Source organism: Lagenorhynchus albirostris, chromosome 11 (assembly GCF_949774975.1).
Source record: "Lagenorhynchus albirostris chromosome 11, mLagAlb1.1, whole genome shotgun sequence".
NCBI lineage: Eukaryota > Metazoa > Chordata > Mammalia > Artiodactyla > Delphinidae > Lagenorhynchus > Lagenorhynchus albirostris.
In genome coordinates this window covers 62313945-62333804 of record NC_083105.1, presented here as the reverse complement: position 1 = coordinate 62333804, position 19860 = coordinate 62313945, and the positions used below count along the sequence as shown (strand labels likewise).

The 19860-nt window shown below is 38.7% G+C and overlaps 1 protein-coding gene and 2 pseudogenes across 1 annotated transcript in view; all 3 read left to right on the top strand.

Annotated features, from left to right (window-relative positions):
* Window positions 1–217: 217 nt before the first annotated feature.
* Window positions 218–19860, top strand: part of TMPRSS12 (transmembrane serine protease 12) — a 37058-nt gene continuing 17415 nt past the window's right edge. Inside the window, exons 1-3 of the mRNA XM_060166495.1 lie at window positions 218–455; window positions 1155–1353; window positions 14820–15088. Coding sequence (XP_060022478.1) covers window positions 218–455; window positions 1155–1353; window positions 14820–15088 — 706 coding nt within the window. The remainder of the gene's footprint in view (window positions 456–1154; window positions 1354–14819; window positions 15089–19860) is intronic.
* LOC132529174 (large ribosomal subunit protein uL29m-like) lies at window positions 4694–5251 on the top strand (annotated as a pseudogene).
* On the top strand, window positions 19261–19857 carry LOC132529041 (large ribosomal subunit protein uL11-like; annotated as a pseudogene).

Genomic DNA, 19860 nt, shown 5'->3' with positions numbered 1-19860 from the left:
TCATCCGGGCACTTCCGCAGCCTCACAGGCCTCAGCCCCCATCAAAACCCCTCACCTACTTCGGTTGTGTGACGTTGCCCCCCACCACGCCCCCTGCACCTAGCCAGCCGCACAGCTCCCGCGTCGCCCACCTCGCCCACCTCCTCTGCCGGGCTGCTCAGGCCGAGGGCCCACAGGCTCGCGGGGTGGGGGAAGGGGGCAGGGGGGCGGGCAGGAAATGCCTGCCGCCATCTTGCCCACCAGGAGTTCCGACATGGGGCTGGGACTCCTGAGCGCAGCGCTGTTGTTTCTGGGGGGCGCTCTCATATGCTCAGAACACTACCCACTCTCTGAAAGGAGTGGGCATGGCTCCTCGCGGGAACAGGCCGGAGGTCGGAGGTGGCCCGAAGCCATGAGTGGGAGGCCCAGGGCGCAGGAGCCCCAGGCCCCGGAAGAGGAAGGGTTGAACGCAAAGGGCAGTATCTGTTCGTTCTTCTCTTTGGACGGTCGTCCTTGCCTTTTCCCCACTTAAGTAGTATTTGAATTTGGGGCCCTCCTTTTCTGTTTTTCCAGCTGCCTTTAACTAAAAATTTACGGATCCAAGCAGCCCGATTTTAATGACTATAGTAGTAGTACTAATAGTAAAAATGCCATACGCTTCTGCGTCTGTATATGCACCTCAAAACATTCTGGGCTTTGTCATTCCCATTTTACAGACTAATAATTCATTAGAATTGAACGATGAAAGGGCTGTTAGGTGACTTTTTCATACTACAGTTAAGGAGAATTAACCCAACAAGTTAAATGGCAAGTATTAGAACTTGTAGCTCTTGGTTGACCAGTCTCAGGCTCTTTTAGTGGCCGTTTCACACGGGGGAAAAATATGATACCCGGCCAGAGAAACTTGCCTCATGGTTATACTTCTGAGGAGAAGAGTTTTAAAATGGATGAATTGTGCTGATTTAATGTCTTTCTATTTGTAAGTAAGCAATTAAGGCATGTTTGTCTTAGCTCTCTAAGGTCTTTTTTCAAAATATGGGCATGGCTTAGGTATCCAGCTTGCTTTATGAGTTTTTTCAATAAGGATTTCAAATATTATATTAACGTGTTAAGATTATAAAGTAATACATATAATAATATGTTCAGTCCAAATAATATATCATTTTTATTTTTAGATTGTGGAACAGCACCACTTGCAAGTATGTTCCAGGGGTCTCGGATTGTAGGGGGCACAGAAGCTCAAATGGGCGCATGGCCATGGCTAGTTAGCCTACAGATTCAATCTGGCAGATATCGTGCTCATGTATGTGCGGGAAGCTTAGTGAAAAATAGATGGGTCCTCACGGCTGCCCACTGCACTAATAAGGACACTAGGTATGTATTCAGAACAGAACTCTTATTTTATGCTCTTGGGGGATATTTTGAAGTGGCGGAGGACCACTTGACTTCAGCCATGTTCAGTTAAGCGATATGTTTCCAAGTAGCCATAATGCCTTATACTGAATAGTACACTGAATATTTGTTGAAATAAATCCCTTAAGTCAGAGGTCAACAAACGTCTTCTGTAAAGACAGTAAATATTTTAGGCTTTGCAGGCCATACTCAACTCTGTCACAGTAGAACCAGAGTGGTCATAGATGATACATCATTGAATGAGTGTGCTGTGATGCAATAAAACTATTTATGAACACTGAAATCTGAACAAAATCCTATTTTGTCATTTTGGGTTTTCCCCAACCATTCAAAAGTGTAAAAAACATTCTTTGTTTATGGGCTATATAAAAATAGAAGACAGGCCAGATTTGGCCTGTGGGTTGTAGTTTGTTGGACCTTGCTTTAAATAATAAATAGCATTTCTTTTAGCTTTAAAAATTATTGTATTGTAATCATGTATTTGTCTTTCTCACCATTAGATCATGGTGAGACAAGTCCATGAAGACAAGGACTACATGTTTTATTTTGTATTTCTGGTACTAATACAGGAGTTGGCCTACTTTACAGGAGACATAATAAATATTTATTGAGTCTATGGATGAAGTCAGTCTTGGAGAAATAGATTTACCACAGTTGTAATAGAACTTTATGACCCTCCTAACATTTAAAATGAAGCTCTAAGATAAATACTGTGGAAAACCGTGGTACCTGTCATACAGTCTCTCTTTAGTCTCTAATTTTTATGAGCTATCTGGGAGAAGAATGAAAAGTCTCTAAGAAAAACTAACAACAACTTCAAAATTCAACTGAGGGTAACTGGCCTGATGGGGTTCCTAAGGTTTTAATCTTTTAATCTGTTTACCACATTTAAAAAATATGCATTTCAGTTCCATAAGTTGGCCTCTTGAGGAATAGAGATCAGAAAAATGGGAAGCTATTGAGGTATAAACCCAAGGGTGTAGAAAAAGATGTAGAAAACAGCTTCAGAGTTAGAAATCAATTCTGGTCTTTCAGGTGTGGGTGTTTTACAACTCTTTCCTGAAATGCTGTCTTTAAAAACTGCTTTTCAACAGCTTTCAAACCTTAAACCAAGGAAGGAAAAGCCTGCTTGGAATGATTTGAAGATTCTTGGAAAAGCTCTTCTCACCTATTAAGTCCTGATATTGGGCCTTTACTAGTCTGTTCCTTTTTTTTTTTTGCGGTACGCGGGCCTCTCACTGCTGTGGCTTCTCCCGTTGCGGAGCACAGGCTCCGGACACGCAGGATCAGCGGCCATGGCTCACGGGCCCAGCTGCTCCGCGGCATGTGGGATCTTCCCGGACCGGGGCACGAACCCACGTCCCCTGCATCGGCAGGCGGACTCTCAACCACTGCACCACCAGGGAAGCCCTAGTCTGTTCCTTTGACACGTGGGGAGAACAATGCATTTGGAGAGGGGCGACCTGTATACTAGTCCTCCTCTGACACTTTGTGGTACAGTGGCTTTAAGTAAGATTCCAGAACCTACTAGATATACCACCTTGGTCAAATAATATAGCTTTGTTATATTGTCATACAATCTTAGAGTTCAAAGAGGTATTATAAAGGTGTTGTTCAATTCTCTGTCCTGTATATGAATCCTTCTTAAAATATTGAAGTAAAGGGTTCTCTAGTCTGAAATAATTATTGCTTTAATTCATTGAGTCAGGCATATTTTCAGACACAATTTCCACTACTCTTCACAACCACTCTTTACTGTAGGGAGACCCTGACTGGAAAACAGTGAAATCAGGGATCAAATCCAGGTGTGTCATAATGAAAATCCACACACATAACCATAACTATATCATTTGGCTCTCTACTTGAAACACCTCTTGTGATGATGAACTGCTACCTTGGAAAGAATTTCATTTAAGTTTTGTGCAGCTTTATTTCTTAGAAAGCCTTTCCTTATGTTGAACTAAGTGTCTTGATTTTCATTCTGCCTTCTGAAGCCATATATATTAAACCTCATTACTCTTCCAAGCATTTGAAGATAATATTAATATTCCACTTAACAATTCTCAAGGCTAAATCTTATTGATATTTTTACCCCTTTACTCAACAAACATTTACTAAATGTATATTATATGCTAGGGACTGGGCTAGGTGCTGAGGAAGTCGACATTACTGAGGCATAGTCTGTATTTTTCAGGAGTACCTCCTGTCTCAGAAGACTCTGCCACTTCTATTCCTGTTCCCCCTCATTTCCTAAACCTTGCACCATCAGTTATCCCTTATTCCTTCTTATAACATGAAAGACCCGCTCTGAGATTAGGTACTGTTTAAGCATGTTACATATAACTCTGTATTTAAAAAAAGCCCTCCCAGTAGCCCTCTGAGATAGCTGTTATCTCCATTTCACACCTGAGGAGTCAGAGATCAGAGATATTTGGTAATTTTCCCAAGACCACATTGCTGTAAAGTGGCAACCTATTGATTTAAACCTAGTCTCAAGTCTATAGCTGTTTCATTACACCTCATTGTCTCTTTAGTATTTTTCAGTATTTTCCTCTTGCTTCTTCCCTACAGCCTTCAAACATGTTTAGGTCACCTCATCGTTATTTAGCAAACAAACAAACCCTACCTGTTTCTATTCTTCCTTTCACTACTAGACTCCTTGAAAGAAAGACTCCCTTTTGCTTCACCTGCATTGACTCATAAAATCCCAATTGCAGTCTGATTTTTGTAGCCAGAACACACTATTAAAGACCCACCTCTATGCCAAATCCAATGACCTCTACTCAATCCCCATCCTATTTCATCTGTATAACATTTGGCAAAGTTGACTGCTGTTCTACATCTTTTTTTTTTTTTTTTTTTTTTTTGGGCATGCCGCACGGCTTGTGGGATCTTAGTTCGCCAACCAGGAATTGAACCCGGGCCCTCAGCAGTGAAAGCTCGGATTCCTAGCCACTGGACTGCCAGGGAATTCCCTCTGATCTCTTTTCTTGATTTTTAAGACACCACTATTCTCTACCTTAAAAAAATTTTTTTCCTTATTCCTTGAGTCTTTGTCTTCTTTTAAGTGGCAGTATTTTCAAGAGTTCCACCTTCTATCCTCTTGCCTTATCATCTGTACTCTTCCCTAGAGATGTCTCATCTACTTCTGTTTTAGGAGTCACCATGTCCTGGCAACTCCCAAGTCTCTCCAGCTGAGTCGTATTTCCAGCTCCCTACTATACGTATATACTGGAGTCACATTCCCAACAAGTCCAAACATGAACTTTTAAACTCTTTCCTCTAGAGAACAGTCTCGGCAGCCCTGAAGGCTTTCAGGTTGTTAATAAGTCCTCAGGCCCCTGCTAGCACAGGGAGCTTCATGGACCTGTCAGCAATTAAGGAACAAAAGTCATGAAGATTTACATAAACTTTGGTATGTTCTCCTGAAAGAAACATGCTCCTAACTCTAGAGCAGGAGGCTAAGCAGCAGAGATTGCCAATGCCAAGTCTGAAGCAGTTAGAAAAGGTAGTAGATTCCATGGATACATTAGATAAAGTTGTCCAGGAAAGGGAAGATGCCCTCAGAATTCTTCAGACTGGTCAAGAAAAAGCTAGACCTGGTTCTTGGAGAAGAGACATCTTTCGAAGAATCATCTGGCACCAGTTCAAGCAGTGGCCTATACCTTGGTACCTAAATAAAGGAAACAATAGAAAACGATTCTTTGCAGTGCCCTAGGTGAAACGTTTTGTCAGATTGAGAATTGAGAAACAAGCCTGCATCAAAGCAAGGAAGACAAGTTTAGCAAGCAAGAAAGAAAATTTTCTTCAGGAAAAGTTTCCACATCTTTCTGAAGCCCAGAAATCAAGTCTTATCTAAGACATCTGAACTTTTAATTTACCATTTTGTTTTTCTTGGATTACAATCTATATACAAAAGTGAATACATACTAAGTGGTTTATAAATAACTTGTGTTTTTAGTCAAATGACTATCAACTGGGACTACCCTGGTGGCGTAGAGGTTAAGAATCCGCCTGCCAATGCTGGGGACATGGGTTCAAGCCCTGGTCCAGGAAGATCCCACATGCCGCAGAGCCACTAAGCCCGTGTGCCACAACTACCGATCCTGTTCTCTAGAGCCTAAGAGCCACAACTACTGAGCCTGCCTAGAGCCCGTGCTCCATTGAGAAGCCATCGCAATGAGAAGCCCACACATCGCAACAAAGAGTAGCCCCTGCTCGCTGCAACTAGAGAAAGCCTGCGCACAGAACGAAGACCCAACACGGGCAAAGATAATTAATTTTTAAAAACTGACTATCAACTGTTCTAAGTGTTATTATGGCATGCTAAATCTGGAAGTGGTCAAAATCAGGTATAAAGTTTAAATTCCCATCTTATTAAAAAAAAAATCTTCCCTCTAATTCTATCCCTTCTCTATTTTCTCAGATAACAGCCTCACCAACAGTCCCATTACCTCGACAGTTAGCTGACTCTCTCTGTGCGGTATCTCTTAAATTTGCTTCTTTTTGTCCCCCAATACTCCCCACTGATGAGAAGTAGATTCAGAATACCAGTCTCCATATCCCTAGTTCATTACTTACACTATTACTATGGTAACTATCTGAATGAGCATGAAGTGGTATCTCATTGTGGTTCTGTTGTTTTAATTAATTAATTTATTTATTTTTGGCTGCGTTGGGTCTTCATTGCTTTCTCTAGTTGCGGCGAGTGGGGGCTACTTTTCGTTGCGGTTCATGGGCTTCTCATTGCGGTGCTTCTCTCGCTGCGGAGCATGGGCTCTAGGCGCTCCGGCTCAGTAGTTGTGGCTCACAGGCTCTACAGCACAGGCTCAGTAGTTGTGGTGCATGGTCTTAGGTGCTCCACAGCATGTGGGATCTTCCCGGACCAGGGCTTGAACCCATGGTCCCCTGCATTGGCAGGTGGATTCTTAACCACTGCGCCACCAGGGAAGTCCCTCATTGTGGTTTTGAGTCACATTTCCCTAATGATTAGTGATGTTGAGCATCTTTCCATGTGATTTCTGGCCATTTGTATTTCTTCTGTTTTTTTAAGGTTTATTTTATTTTTGGCCACACCATGTGGCATGCAGGATCTTAGCTCCTGGACCAGGGATCGAACCCGTGCCCCCTGCAGTGGAAGCACGGATTCTTAACTACTGGACCAACTACTTAACTACTGGACCAACTACTGGCAGTCCTATATTTCTTCTGTGGAGAAACGTCTATTCAAGTCCTTTGCCCATTTTTGAACTCGGCTGTCTGGATTTTTTGTGGATGTTGAGCTGTAGGAGTGCTTTATATATCCTAGATATTAATCCCTTGTCAAATATATGATATACAAATATTTTCTCCAATTCTGTGGGTTGTCTTTTCACTCTCTTGAAAGTGTCCTTTGATGCACAAGTTTTTAATTTTGATCAAGTCCAATTTATCTATTTTTTTCTTTGGTTGCCTGTGCTTTTGGTGTCATACCCAAGAATCACTGCCAAATCCAATATCATGAAGCTTTTCTGTGTTTTCTTCTAAGAGTTTTATAGCTTTATTCTTATATTTTGGTCTTTGATCTATTTTGAGTTAACTTTTGCATATGGTATAAGGGTCCAATTTCATTCTTTTGTATGTAGATATCCAATTCTCCCAGCACCATCTGTTGAAAAGCCTTTCCTTTCTCCATTGAATTATCTTGGCACTCTTGTTGAAAATCAATTGGCCACATATGCAAGGGTGTATTTCTGGGCTCTCTATTTTCCATTGGTATATATATCTGCCCTTATGCTAGTATCACACTGTTTCAGTTATTGTAGCTTTTCAGTAAGTTTTGAAATCAGGAAGTATGGTCCTCCAACTTTATTCTTCTTCTTCAAGATTATTTTGGCTATTTGGGGTCTTTTGATATTCCATATGAATCTTAGGATGGGTTTCTTATTTCTGCAAAAGCATCACTGGGATTTTTATAGGTATTTCATTGAATCTATAGATCATTCTGGCTAGTACTGTCATTTTAACAATATTAAGTCTTCCAATACATGAACAAGGGATGTCTTTCCATTTATTTGTCTTCTTTAATTTCTTTCAGCAATGTTTTGTACTTTTCAGTGTATATAACCTGTTTTTTAATCTCACGGTCTGAATATAAATTGAAATAGGTAAGTAATATAAGTTGATTTAGCCATTCTATGTCTTTTGATTGGAGAATTTAATCTGTTTACATTTAAAGTAATTATTGCTAGGTAAGGACTTACTATCACCATTTATTAATTGCTTTCTGGTTGTTTTCTAGATCCACTGTTCCCTGTTTCTTAGCCTGCTGTCTTTTTTGTGTTTTGATGTCTTTTGGTATCAGTATGCTTTGATTTCTTTATCAAGTCCTTTTGTGTAATTCCTACAGGTTTTTACCTTGAGGTTATCAAGAAGCTTACATAAACTATCTTAAAATTATAACACACTATTTTAAGCTGTTAGCAACTTAACTTCAATAGAATTCCTAAACTTTACACTTTTGCTTCTCCTCCACCTTACATTTTAGGTTATTGCTGTTATGATTTACATATTTTTTATAATGTGTAACTAATAGATTAGTGTTGTTATAGTTATTTTTACTATATTAATTCCTTTAACTTTTAAAGTTGTAAGTAAATTATGCACCACTATTACCAAATTACAGAATCTAAGTTTGGCTATATATTTACCATTACCAGTGAGTTTTGCACTACCTTTTAATGTCTTTATGATGTTAATTAGTGTCCTTTTACTTTCAGTCAAAGAACTTCCTTTAGCATTTCTTGTAAGGCTAGTCTAGTGGTAATGAACTCTCTCAGCTTTTGTCTGTTCAGAAAAGTCTTTGTCCAACAATATGCTGCCTACAAGGGACTCACTTTAGCTTTAAAGGCACACATAGACTGAGAGTGAAGGGATAGAAAAAGACATTCAAGCAAATGGTAACCCCAAAAAAGCAGGGGTAGTTGTACTTATATTAGACAAAATAGACTTTAAATGTAAATGGTAAAAAGAAACAAAAAAAGGTCACCACACAACGGTAAAGGGGTCAATCCATCAAGAAGATATAACAATTGTAAATATTTATGCATCCAACGTTGGAGCACCTAGATATATAAAGCAAAAACAGAGTTAAAGGGAGAAATAAACAGCAATTTGATAATAGTTGGGGACTTTAATATCCCACTCTCAACAACGGACAGATCATCCAGATAGAGAATCAGTAAGGAAATAGCAGATTTAAATAACACTGTAGACCAAGGTGGACTTAAGAGACATACGCAGAACATTCCAACCAACAGCAGCAGAGTATTTCTCAAGTACACATAGAACATTTTCGAGGACAGACCATATGTTAGGCCACAAAACAAGTCTTAGCAACTTCAAGAAGATTGAAACCATACCAAGGATCTTCTCTGACCACAATGGCATGAAAGTAGAAATCAATAAAAGAGGAAAACTGGAAAATTCATGACTACATGGAAATTAAACAACACTCTCTCCTAAAAAAAAAGAGCCAGTGGATCAAAGAAGAAATTAAAAAGTATCTTGAGACAAAAATGGAAACACAACTTATGCAGCAAAAGCAGTTTTAAGAGGGAAGTTCAGAGCAATAAATGCATACATTAAGAAGCAAGACAGGGCTTCCCTGGTGGCGCAGTGGTTGAGAGTCTGCCTGCCGATGCAGGGGACGCGGGTTCGTGCCCCGGTCTGGGAAGATCCCACATGCCACGGAGCGGCTGGGCCCGTGAGCCATGGCCGCTGAGCCTGCACATCCGGAGCCTGTGCTCCGCAATGGGAGAGGCCACAACAGCGAGAGGCCCGCGTACCGCAAAAAATAAAGAAAAAAAGAAGCAAGACGATCCCAAATAAACGACCTACCTCTACACCTTAAAGAACTAGAAAAAGATGACCCTAAAATTAGAAGGAAGGAAATAATAAAGATTAGAGCAGTAATAAATTAAATAGATAACAAAAAAACAATATAAAAGATTAACCAGGGACTTCCCTGGTGGCACAGTGGTTGAGAATCCACCTGCGAATGCAGGGGACATGGGCTCGATCCCTGGTCTGGGAAGATTCCACATGCCACAGAGCAACTAAGCCTGTGCGCCACAACTACAGAGCCCACACACCCTAGAGCCTGTGCACTGCAACTACTGAGCCCATACGCCACAACTACTGAAGCCTGCGTGCTCTAGGGCCTGCGTGCCGCAACTACTGAGCCCGCGTGCTGCAACTACTGAAGTCTGTGTGCCTACAACCTGTGCTCCACAACAAGAGAAGCCACTGCAATGAGAAGCCTGTGCACTGCAACGAAGAGTAGCCCCCGCTCGCCACAACTAGAGAAAGCCCGCACGCAGCAACGAAGACCCAATGCAGCCAAAAATAAATAAAATAATAATAAAAATAAAAGATTAACCGAAATAACAGTTGGTTCTTTGAAAAGATAGACAAAACTGACAAACCCTTAGCTAGCTTTACCAAGGAAAAGAAGAGGGAGGACCCAAATCAACAAACTTATAAATGAAAAAGGAGACATTACAACTTATACCACAGAAATACAAAGGGTCGTAAGAGGCTACTGTAAACAACCAGATGCCAACAAACTGGATAACCTAGAAGTAATGAAAAAAATCTTAGAAACATACAACCTACCAAGACTGAATCAGAAAGAAACAGAAAATCTAAATAGATCAATTACTAGTAAGGAGTTGAGTCAGTAATCAAAAATTTCCCAAAGAAGAAAACCCCAGGACCAGACGGCTCATTGGTGAATTTTATCAAATGTTTAAAGAAGAATTAACACCAGTCCTTCTCAAACTCTTCCAAAAAATTGAAGAGGAAGGAACCTCCCAAAACTCATTTTACAAGGTCCAGCATTACAAATACCAAAGACAGATAAGGACATTACTAGAAAAGAAAATTACAGAACAATATCCTTGATGAATATATATGCAGCATTCTCAACAAAACACTAGCAAACCAAATTCAGCAGCACATTAAAAGGATGCATTGTTCACCATGATCAAGTGGGATTTCTCCCTGGGAGGCAAGGATAGTTCAACATGTGCAAATCAATCAATGTGATACATTACATTAATAGAATGAAAGAAAAGAATCATATGATCATCTCAATAGCCACAGAAAAAGCATTTGACAAAATTCAACATCCATTCATGATAAAATACTTAGGAAATTAGGCATAGAAAGAACATATCTCAACATAAGAAAGACCATACATGACAAGCCCACAGCTAACATCATACTCAATGCTGAAAGGTTGCAAGCTTTTCCTCTAAGATCAGGAACAAGACAAGGCTGCCCACTCTCGCACTCCCATTCAACATAGTACTGGAAGTCCTAGCTAGAGCAATAAGGTAAGTAAAAGAGGGACTTCTCTGGTGGTCCAGTGGGTAAGACTCCACACTCCCAATGCAGGGGGCCTGGGTTCGATCCCTGGTCAGGGGACTAGATCCCACAGGCATGCCGCAACTAAGAGCCCACATTTCACAACTAAAGATCCCGCATGCCACAACTAAGACCTGGCACAGCCTAAATAAATAAATAAATAAATATTTTTTTAAAAAATAAGGCAAGTAGGGCTTCCCTGGTGGCGCAGTGGTTGAGAGTCCGCCTGCTGATGCAGGGGACATGGGTTCATGCCCTGGTCCAGGAAGATCCCACACGCCGCAGAGCAGCTGGGCCCATGAGCCATGGCCGCTGAGCCTGCGCGTCTGGAGCCTGTGCTCCGCAACAGGAGAGTCCACAACAGTGAGAGGCCCGCGTACCACAAAAAAATAATAATAATAAGGCAAGTGAAAGAAATAAAAGGTATGAGAACTGGAAAAGAAGTAAAATTGTTTCTATTTGCAAGTGACATGATTTTATATATAGAAAATCCCAAGACACAACCAAAAAACCATTAGAACTAATCCAAGAATTCAGTTGCAGGGTACAAAATAATCAATAGCATTTCTATACACTAACAATGAATTCTCTGAAAAAGAAATAAAAGAATTGATTACATTTACAACAGCATCAGAAACAATAAAATACTTAGGAATAAACAAGACACTAGCAAATGGAAAGGTATGTTCACGGATTGGAAGAATTAATATTATTCAACTGTCAGTACTACCAAAAGCCATCTATAGGTTCAGTGCAATCCCTATCAAGATTCCAATGGCACTTTTTGCAGAAATAGACAAAACACCCTTAAAAATTATGTGAAATCAAAAAAGACCCTGAATAGCCAAAGAAATCCTGAATCCAAAGAACAAAAAAAACAGAGGCATCGCACTTCCTGATTTCAAGATATACTATAAAGCTATAGTAATTAGAACAGTATGGTGCTGGCATAAAAACAAATAGACCATGGAACAGAATTGATAGCCCAGAAAAAAACCCCAGGCACATACAGTCAACTAATAATTGACAAGAGAGCCAAGCATACTCAGTGGAGAAAAGAATGTCTCTTCAATAAATGGTGCTGGGAAAATTGGATATTCACATGGAAAAGAATGAAACTTGACCCCATTAACAAAAATTAACTCAAAATGGATTAACGACTTAAATGTAGGACCTGAAACCATGAAATTCCTAGAAGAAAACACAGGAAAAAGACCTCCTTGACATAGGTCTTGGTAATGATTTTTTGGAAATCACACCTAAAGCACAAGCAACAAAATAAAAAATAAACAAGTGGGACTACATCAAACTAAAAAAACCACACAGAAAAAGAAAATATGAACAAAGTGAAAAGATAACCTATGGGAAAAATATTTGCACATCATCTATTTGATAAGGCGTTAATATCCAAAATATATAAAGAACTCATACAACTCAATAGCAAAAAAATAAATAATCCAATTTTAAAAATGGGTAAAGGATCTGAATCGACATTTTTCCAAAGAAGATATATGAATGGCCGACAGGTAAGTGAAAAGATGCTCAACTCACTGTCATTAGGGAAATGCAAATTAAAACTGCAATGAAATATCACCTCACAATGGCCATCATCAAGGGGAGGATGTGGAGGAAAGGGAACACTTGTGCACCACTGATGGGAGTGTGTAAATTGGTATATCCACTATGGAAAACAGTATGGAGGTTCCTCAAAAACTTAAAAATAGTACTATCACAAGATCCAGCAATTCTACTTCTGGGAATATATCCAAAAGAAATGAAAACACTAACTTGAAAAAATATCTGCACCGCATTTCATAGCAGCATTATTTACAACAGCTAAGACACGGAAATAATCTAAGTGTCCACTGATAGATGAATGGAGAAAGAAGACGTGGGGTGTGTGTGTGTGTGTGTGTGTGTGTGTGTGTGTAATTCAGCCATAAATAATGAGGAAATCCTACCATCTGTGACATTGAGGATGGACCGTGAAGGCATCATGCTAAGTGAAATAAGTCAGACAAAAAAAGACAAATAAATACTGCAGGATCTCAGTTATAAGTAGAAACAAATAAAAATAAACAAACAAAAATTCCCCACCAAATTTAGAGAAAGAGATGGGATTTGTGGTTGGTTACCAGAGGCAGGATGTGGGGGGAGGGGATATTGGAGGAAGGTGGTCAAATGGTACAAACTTCCCTTATAAGAGAAATAAGGACTAGGAATGTAATGTACAACATGATGACTATAGTTAACACTGCTGTATGATATAGGAAAATTGTTAAGAGAGTAGATCCTAAGAGTTTTCATCACCAGCTTTCCTTTTTATTGTATCTATATGAGATAATGGATGTTAACTAAACCTATTGTGGTAATCGCTTTACAATATATGTAAATCAAACCAACATGCAGTACACGTTAAACTTAGTGATGTATGTCAATTATTTCTCAATAAAACGGGAAAAAATTTTAATTCAAGAAAGATAAATTGTATACATTTGGAAAAGAAACTTTTTTTTTTTTTTTGCGGTACGTGGGCCTCTCACTGTTGTGGCCTCTCCCGTTGTGGAGCACAGGCTCCGGACGCACAGGCTCAGCAGCCATGGCTCACGGGGCCCAGCCGCTCTGCGGCACGTGGGATCCTCCTGGACCGGGGCACGAACCCGCGTCCCCTGCATCGGCAGGCGGACTCCCAACCACTGCGCCACCAGGGAAGCCCAAACATCATTTTTTTAAAGCAGCTTAAAGCATTTAAGCTACAATTTCTTTTTAAACACAATAGAACTAGGACTGTATAAACATTTTTACAAACTTTTTAGAGGTTACCTAGTCCAATTTTAAGATAGCTAATTATCTTCTATTTCCTTGGAATAAATTCTAGGAAGTAGAATTGCAGTGTCAAAATCAATGCAACTTTTATAGGCTATTGGTACATGCTGCCAGAGTGCCTATCTATTTATATATTCCTCAGTGAATAAGAGTAACTTTGTTCCTCTGACTCTTGTCTGCACTGAGCATAATCATTAAATACACACACTCTGCCAATTTGAAGCGTGAAAGGAATTTCGGCATTTGTAAATTTCACATGCAATAAGTATTAACCACTTGGGGTTTTAATTGTTGATTTTTGACCTACAGAAGACTTTTTTGGTTTGGTTTGATTTCTGCTTGCTTTTTGCTTTTAAAGACGTCAAGATCCATTAGCTGCTTCTTTTATATTTAGTGTCATGCTTTATAAAGTCCTTTCTCACTGAGATATAGTCCAGTGGAATGTTCCAACTTGCTCAAATAGAATTACAAAAAGGCAAATTTGGGCTTCCCTGGTGGCATCCTTTCCATAACAATGTTATGTATTCATCTATATTTTCTTTCTGGTTTAATTTTTAAACTTCTCATCCTAATTTAATATCCAAATGTTTCATTCTAAAATTTCAAAAATTTGTAAAAGTAAATAGTTTAATGAATTCCCATATGCATAATATGCAGCTTCAGTTTATCAACTCATGGCTGATCTTGTTTCATCTTTATTCTTGCCAACTCCCCCTCTAATTATTTTGAAAGAAATCTCAGACATACCACTTTACGTATCTCTGAAAGATAGGAAGTCTTTATTTAAAAGATTTGTGCATTTAAATATTTAATCCATTTGGAGTTTATTTTAGTGTTTAATAATTTTTCAGGGATTTAATTTTATTTCACTTTTCAAACTAGTTTGTTAGTTAGCTAGTTGTCCCAATACCATTTATTGAATAATTCATCCATTTGTCCATTGGTAAGAATTGCTACCATATATTAAATTCTCATGTACTTGAATCCGTTTGGGACTTTCTGTCCCATTGATCTTTTTCTCTTTTCCTACATCACAATATTTAGGTTTTTACTTGCTATGACTTTGTCACATGAAAGTAGGATTAATTTTTTTGTTATTAATCTAACATGAGAAAAACAAAAACTAGTGGGAGATTAAGAATATTTACTTAGTTAAATACCTGTTTAAGATAAGAACATTTACTTTCTTTCAGAGATCCTGTAATGTGGAGAGTTGTGATTGGAACTAATAATATAGGTGGGCGTCAGCCACACTCCAAGATGATGAAAGTTAAAGCAATCATTATCCATCCAGACTTCGATGTGGAATCTTATGAAAATGATATTGCGCTTTTTCATTTAAAAAAAGCAGTGAGATATAATGATTATATTCAGCCTATCTGTCTACCTTTTGGTGTTTTCCAAAGACTGAACCGAAACACGAAGTGTTTTATAAGTGGATGGGGAAGAACAACAGAAAAAGGTAATTATGATCTGAATTTTGTTGATACAGATTTTCCTGATGATTGGCAGAGGGTGAATATGTATGTCTTTATCTCTTTATATCATGAGTTTGAACAACAGGTCTTTATAAACCAGTGAAAAGGAAATGTCTTTTTAAATTTTCTGTGTTTTTTTTCTTGCTTGTGGGAGAGAGAAAATTATCTTCCAAAGCAGAAATAGAGACTTCTTTTGTTATACATGCCAAGATACTTAAACCTTTAGACATTCTCAGAGAGAATGATGGTTCCAAGTATTTCTGTAGTTTCTGAGACTCTTAGGTGATGAAGCAAGCTCTGTAGCAGATTTGCTTATCTTAAATAATAAGCTTCTGGCTATAAGGAATCAAATTTAGTATACTTTTTATTTAGTGCACTGTTTAGTATCGAACAGGTTGATTGCCATGTATTTTCTTTAGTGCACAAAGAGGCACAAATCGTTGACTGACTGAACTAATGGGAGGAATGAAAAATGTAGAAAACAGTCTCTGCCTTTGGTAATAACAGCAGCTACCATTTGGGAGCATTTACCATGTTTTAGGCCCTGTTCTAAATATATTACTTTATTTTATCTTATCCTCCCAATATTCCTATTAGGGAGTTAATGTTGTTATTCCCATTTAACAGACCAGGAATTGTGAATCTTAGAGGTTGAGAAGCTGGGACTCAAGTTTAAGTTTTTTCTTTATTCTAAAGCCTGAATATTTAAGTAGTACATTAAATACAATCTGCTCCTGAGGGAATTGAAGTCTGTTTAGCAATATATGAGATCAAGTGCTGAGACTCTTTTTTTTCTATTCTCTACCAAACCTAGCCATTTAAATATTTGTGGATTATTTAGATAGGATAGAAATAAATGTATGAAAAGTCTGTGAATTATTATTTTTCTTTTTTTCTCTGTGAATATTTTCTAAGGAAGATAAGGAAAGTGACATGGTGCAGGAAAAAGAGCATGGGCTTTAGAATCACAGACCTAAGTCTGAATCTCAGCCTGGCCATGTACTAGCTGAATTACCACGGGCAGGTTATTGAATCTTTTACAACAGTTAGAACAATGATGATAGGAGCAACTACTATTTATTCAGGGCTAGGTACTAAATAAAATACTAAGCATTTTAATGTATTTCTCATTTAATGCCCCAACAACACTATAAGAAATATTATAATATGGGTGAATAAACTGAGTTTTAAAGAGATTAAATAAATTGCCCAAAGTTACACAGCTAACTGAGGAGTCAAAAATTCAAGCCTAGGTCGGCCTGCCTCAAAACTCATGTGTTTCCATTATATTATATCATGTCTCACAATGTCATACATTTTCATGATCTGTAAGATGAGAGCAATAATACCTTATCAGAGAGTTGTTTTGAGGATTATATTGGCTCTCCAGCAACATGGCAGATTACATGCACACACCGACCTTCCCACTGAAAATTATTAAAGAGAGAAAATGCATAGGTCAAGGACTGAGTGTGAAGACAGGAACTTAGATAACTGGAGCACAAAAGCTGCCTTTCATCTTAAGGGTATTTGTCAAATTGGTAACATTCAATATTGATTTCTGTGGTTTCATAGGCCTTCAGAGGCTTGAAGAACAAAGCCTGCTTGAGTGTGTGTGGGGAGACACTCATAAAGCTGGAGCTTCAGGGCTGTACTCTAAAATTGAGTCAGACTCAAGACCTAGCTGCATAGTTCATATATACATAGTTCATTTCAAATATGATATAGGTAGATTGAAAGTAAAAGGATGGGGACTTCCCTGGTGGCACAGTGGTTAAGACTCTGTGCTACCAATGCAGGGGGCCTGGGTTCAATCCCTGGTCAGGGAACTGACCCCACATGCATGCCACAACTAAGAGTTCGCATGCCAGAACTAAGGAGCTGGCGAGCCGCAACTAAGGAGCACACCTGCTGCAACTAAGACCTGGCACAACCAAATAAATAAATAAATATTAAAAAAAAAAAAGTAAGTAAAAGGATGGCAAAAGACATACCATGGTAACATTAATCAAAAGAAAAGCTGGAATGGGGGGGAAAAAGGAAAAGAAAGCAGAACTGGCTACATTAATATCAGATAAAGTAGACTTAAGAGCAAAGAAAATTACCAGGGACAGTGAAGAACATAACATAATTATAAGGGTAAATCCACCAAGGAGACACAGCAATTCTAAGTGTGTAACCATGGAACAGCAGAGATACAGTTTCTTAAAAACATATGTGAACATACATACACTTACAATATAACCCAGCAATCACACTCCTAGGCATTTATCCCAGAGAAATGAAAACATAAGTCCACACAAAAACCTGTTCATAGATGTTCATAAAAGCTTTACTTGTAATATCCCCAAACTAGAAAAACCTAAACGTCCTTCAATAAGTGAATGATTAAATACACTGCAGTATATCCTTAATATGAAACATTACTAAGCAGTTAATAGGAATTTACTATTGATATACACAACAACTTAGATGGGTCACAAGTGCATTATGCTTAGTGAAAAGAAGCAATTTTCAAAAGGTCACATACTGTGTGATTCCATTTATACAACATTCACAAAAGGACAAAATTATAAAGATGGAGAAGAGATTACTGATCGCTGTGGGGTAAGAAGGTTAGATAGCATGGAGATCTTTGTGACGATGGAATAGTTCTGTATCTTGATTGTGGTGGTGATTACATGAATCTACATATGCCATAAAATGGTGTAGAACCACACACACATACACACACACACACACACACACACACACACACACACACACACATTGTTCCAGTGTCAATTTCTTGGTTTTGATATTGTACTTCAATAATACAGATAGAACCATTATAGGAAACTGGGTAAAGATTACACTGACCCTCACTGTACTTGCTTTGCAACTTCCTGTTAACTATAATTATTAGTAAATAAAGTTTTTTAAAAAAATGAATCATATATAACAAAAGCATCCTCAACCCCCACCCCACCCCCAGGATTGCTAGGAAAACTGCTTAATGGAAGGCAAAAAATGAAGAAATTTTCCCATAAAATATGTAACTACAAATACCACTCATATGCCCCAAATCACTCTGAGTAGACTAGAAAGCCTCAAGGTTAGAATTTAGTTTAAGTAGTTCCTAGACTGTTAATGTTCTCTAGGTGCCTGAGAGAATCAAATGCCAATAATTTGTGTAGAAACCCAATGTCACCTGAAACCTCAAAGAACTTCACCAAAGTTTCAAAGAAAATGGATTATAATTTTTTTAATTGCTAAACACCAAAGGAAACAAGGCACAACAGACATCAGAATAAGACCTACAAAGATTTCAGATACCAGAATCATCAGATAATATATTTTAATGTTTAATGGGACTTCCCTCGTGGTCCAGTGGCTAAGGCTCTGTGCTCCCAATACAGGGGGCCAAGGTTTGACCCCTGGCCAGGGGAACTAGATCCCACATGCCGCAACTAAGAGTTCTCATGCTGCAACTAAAGTTCCAGAATGCCACAACTAAAGATCCTGCATGCAGCAGCAAAGATCCCACATGCTGCAACTAAGACCTGGTGTAGCCAAATAAATACATAAATATTTTTTTAAATGTTTAATATATTGATATTACAAGAATAAAAGATGTGCTTAAAAAATGAAAAGAGATGTGAAAAAGAACCACGTAACTGTGACAATTAAAAAATACAATAATTGAAATAAATTCAATGGCTAAAGTAGTACCAAGTCAGAAGGAACTTAGGATTCCCAGATTAAAATCAGCTAAATATCAGTTCACAGTCAAAGATCACTAAACACATAAGGAAACAAATCATAATTATGAAAGTCAACAGAAATTAAATAACTGATAAAGCCCCCCCAAAGATCTCAGATATTAATATTTTAGGTATAGAATATAAAATTAGTATATGTGAATTGTTTAAAGAAATAAAAGAGTAGAATTAAAAATGAGCGATAGATGATCTAGAGTGATCAGGCAGATTTAAAAGAGAACCAAATAGAATCTTTATAAATGAAAAACGTAATTGCCTAAGTTTAAAACTCACTGGATGAAATAAACATCCTATTAGACTCATCTGAAGAGAGAATCTGTGAATCAGAGATGTATCTGAAGAAGTGCCTAGACTGTGGCACAGAGAAAATAAAGAGCTTTTGGCTCTTGGCTCGGAGGAGGCCAAGGTGCAACTTTCTTCAGTCATCCTGAATCTGGTTTCATCCGACACCAGAGGCCTCCACCATGCCGCCTAAGTTCGACCCCAGCGAGATCAAAGCCGTATACCTGAGGTGCACCAGTGGGGAGATTGGTGCCACATCTGCCCTGGCCCCCAAGATCGGCCCCCTGGGTCTCTCTCCAAAAAAGGTTGGTGATGACATCCAAGGCATCCAAGTTGCTCCACGGCAACTGGTGATTGGAAGGGTCTGAGGATTACAATGAAACTGACCATTCAAAATAGACAGGCCCAGATTGAGGTGATACCTTCTGCCTCTTCCCTGATCATCAAAGCCCTTGAGGAACCGCCAAGAGACAGAAAGAAGCAGAAAAACATTAAGCATAGTGGAAACATCACTTTTGATTAGATTGTCAACAATGCCTGACAGATGAGGCATTGATCTTTAGCTAGAGAACGCTCTGGAACCATTCAAGAGATCCTGGGAACTGCCCAGTCTGTGGGCTGCAATGTTGATGGCCACCACCCTTACGACATCACAGATGACATCAACAGTGGTGTGATGGAATGTCCAGCTAGTTAAGAACTGCAAAGAAAAA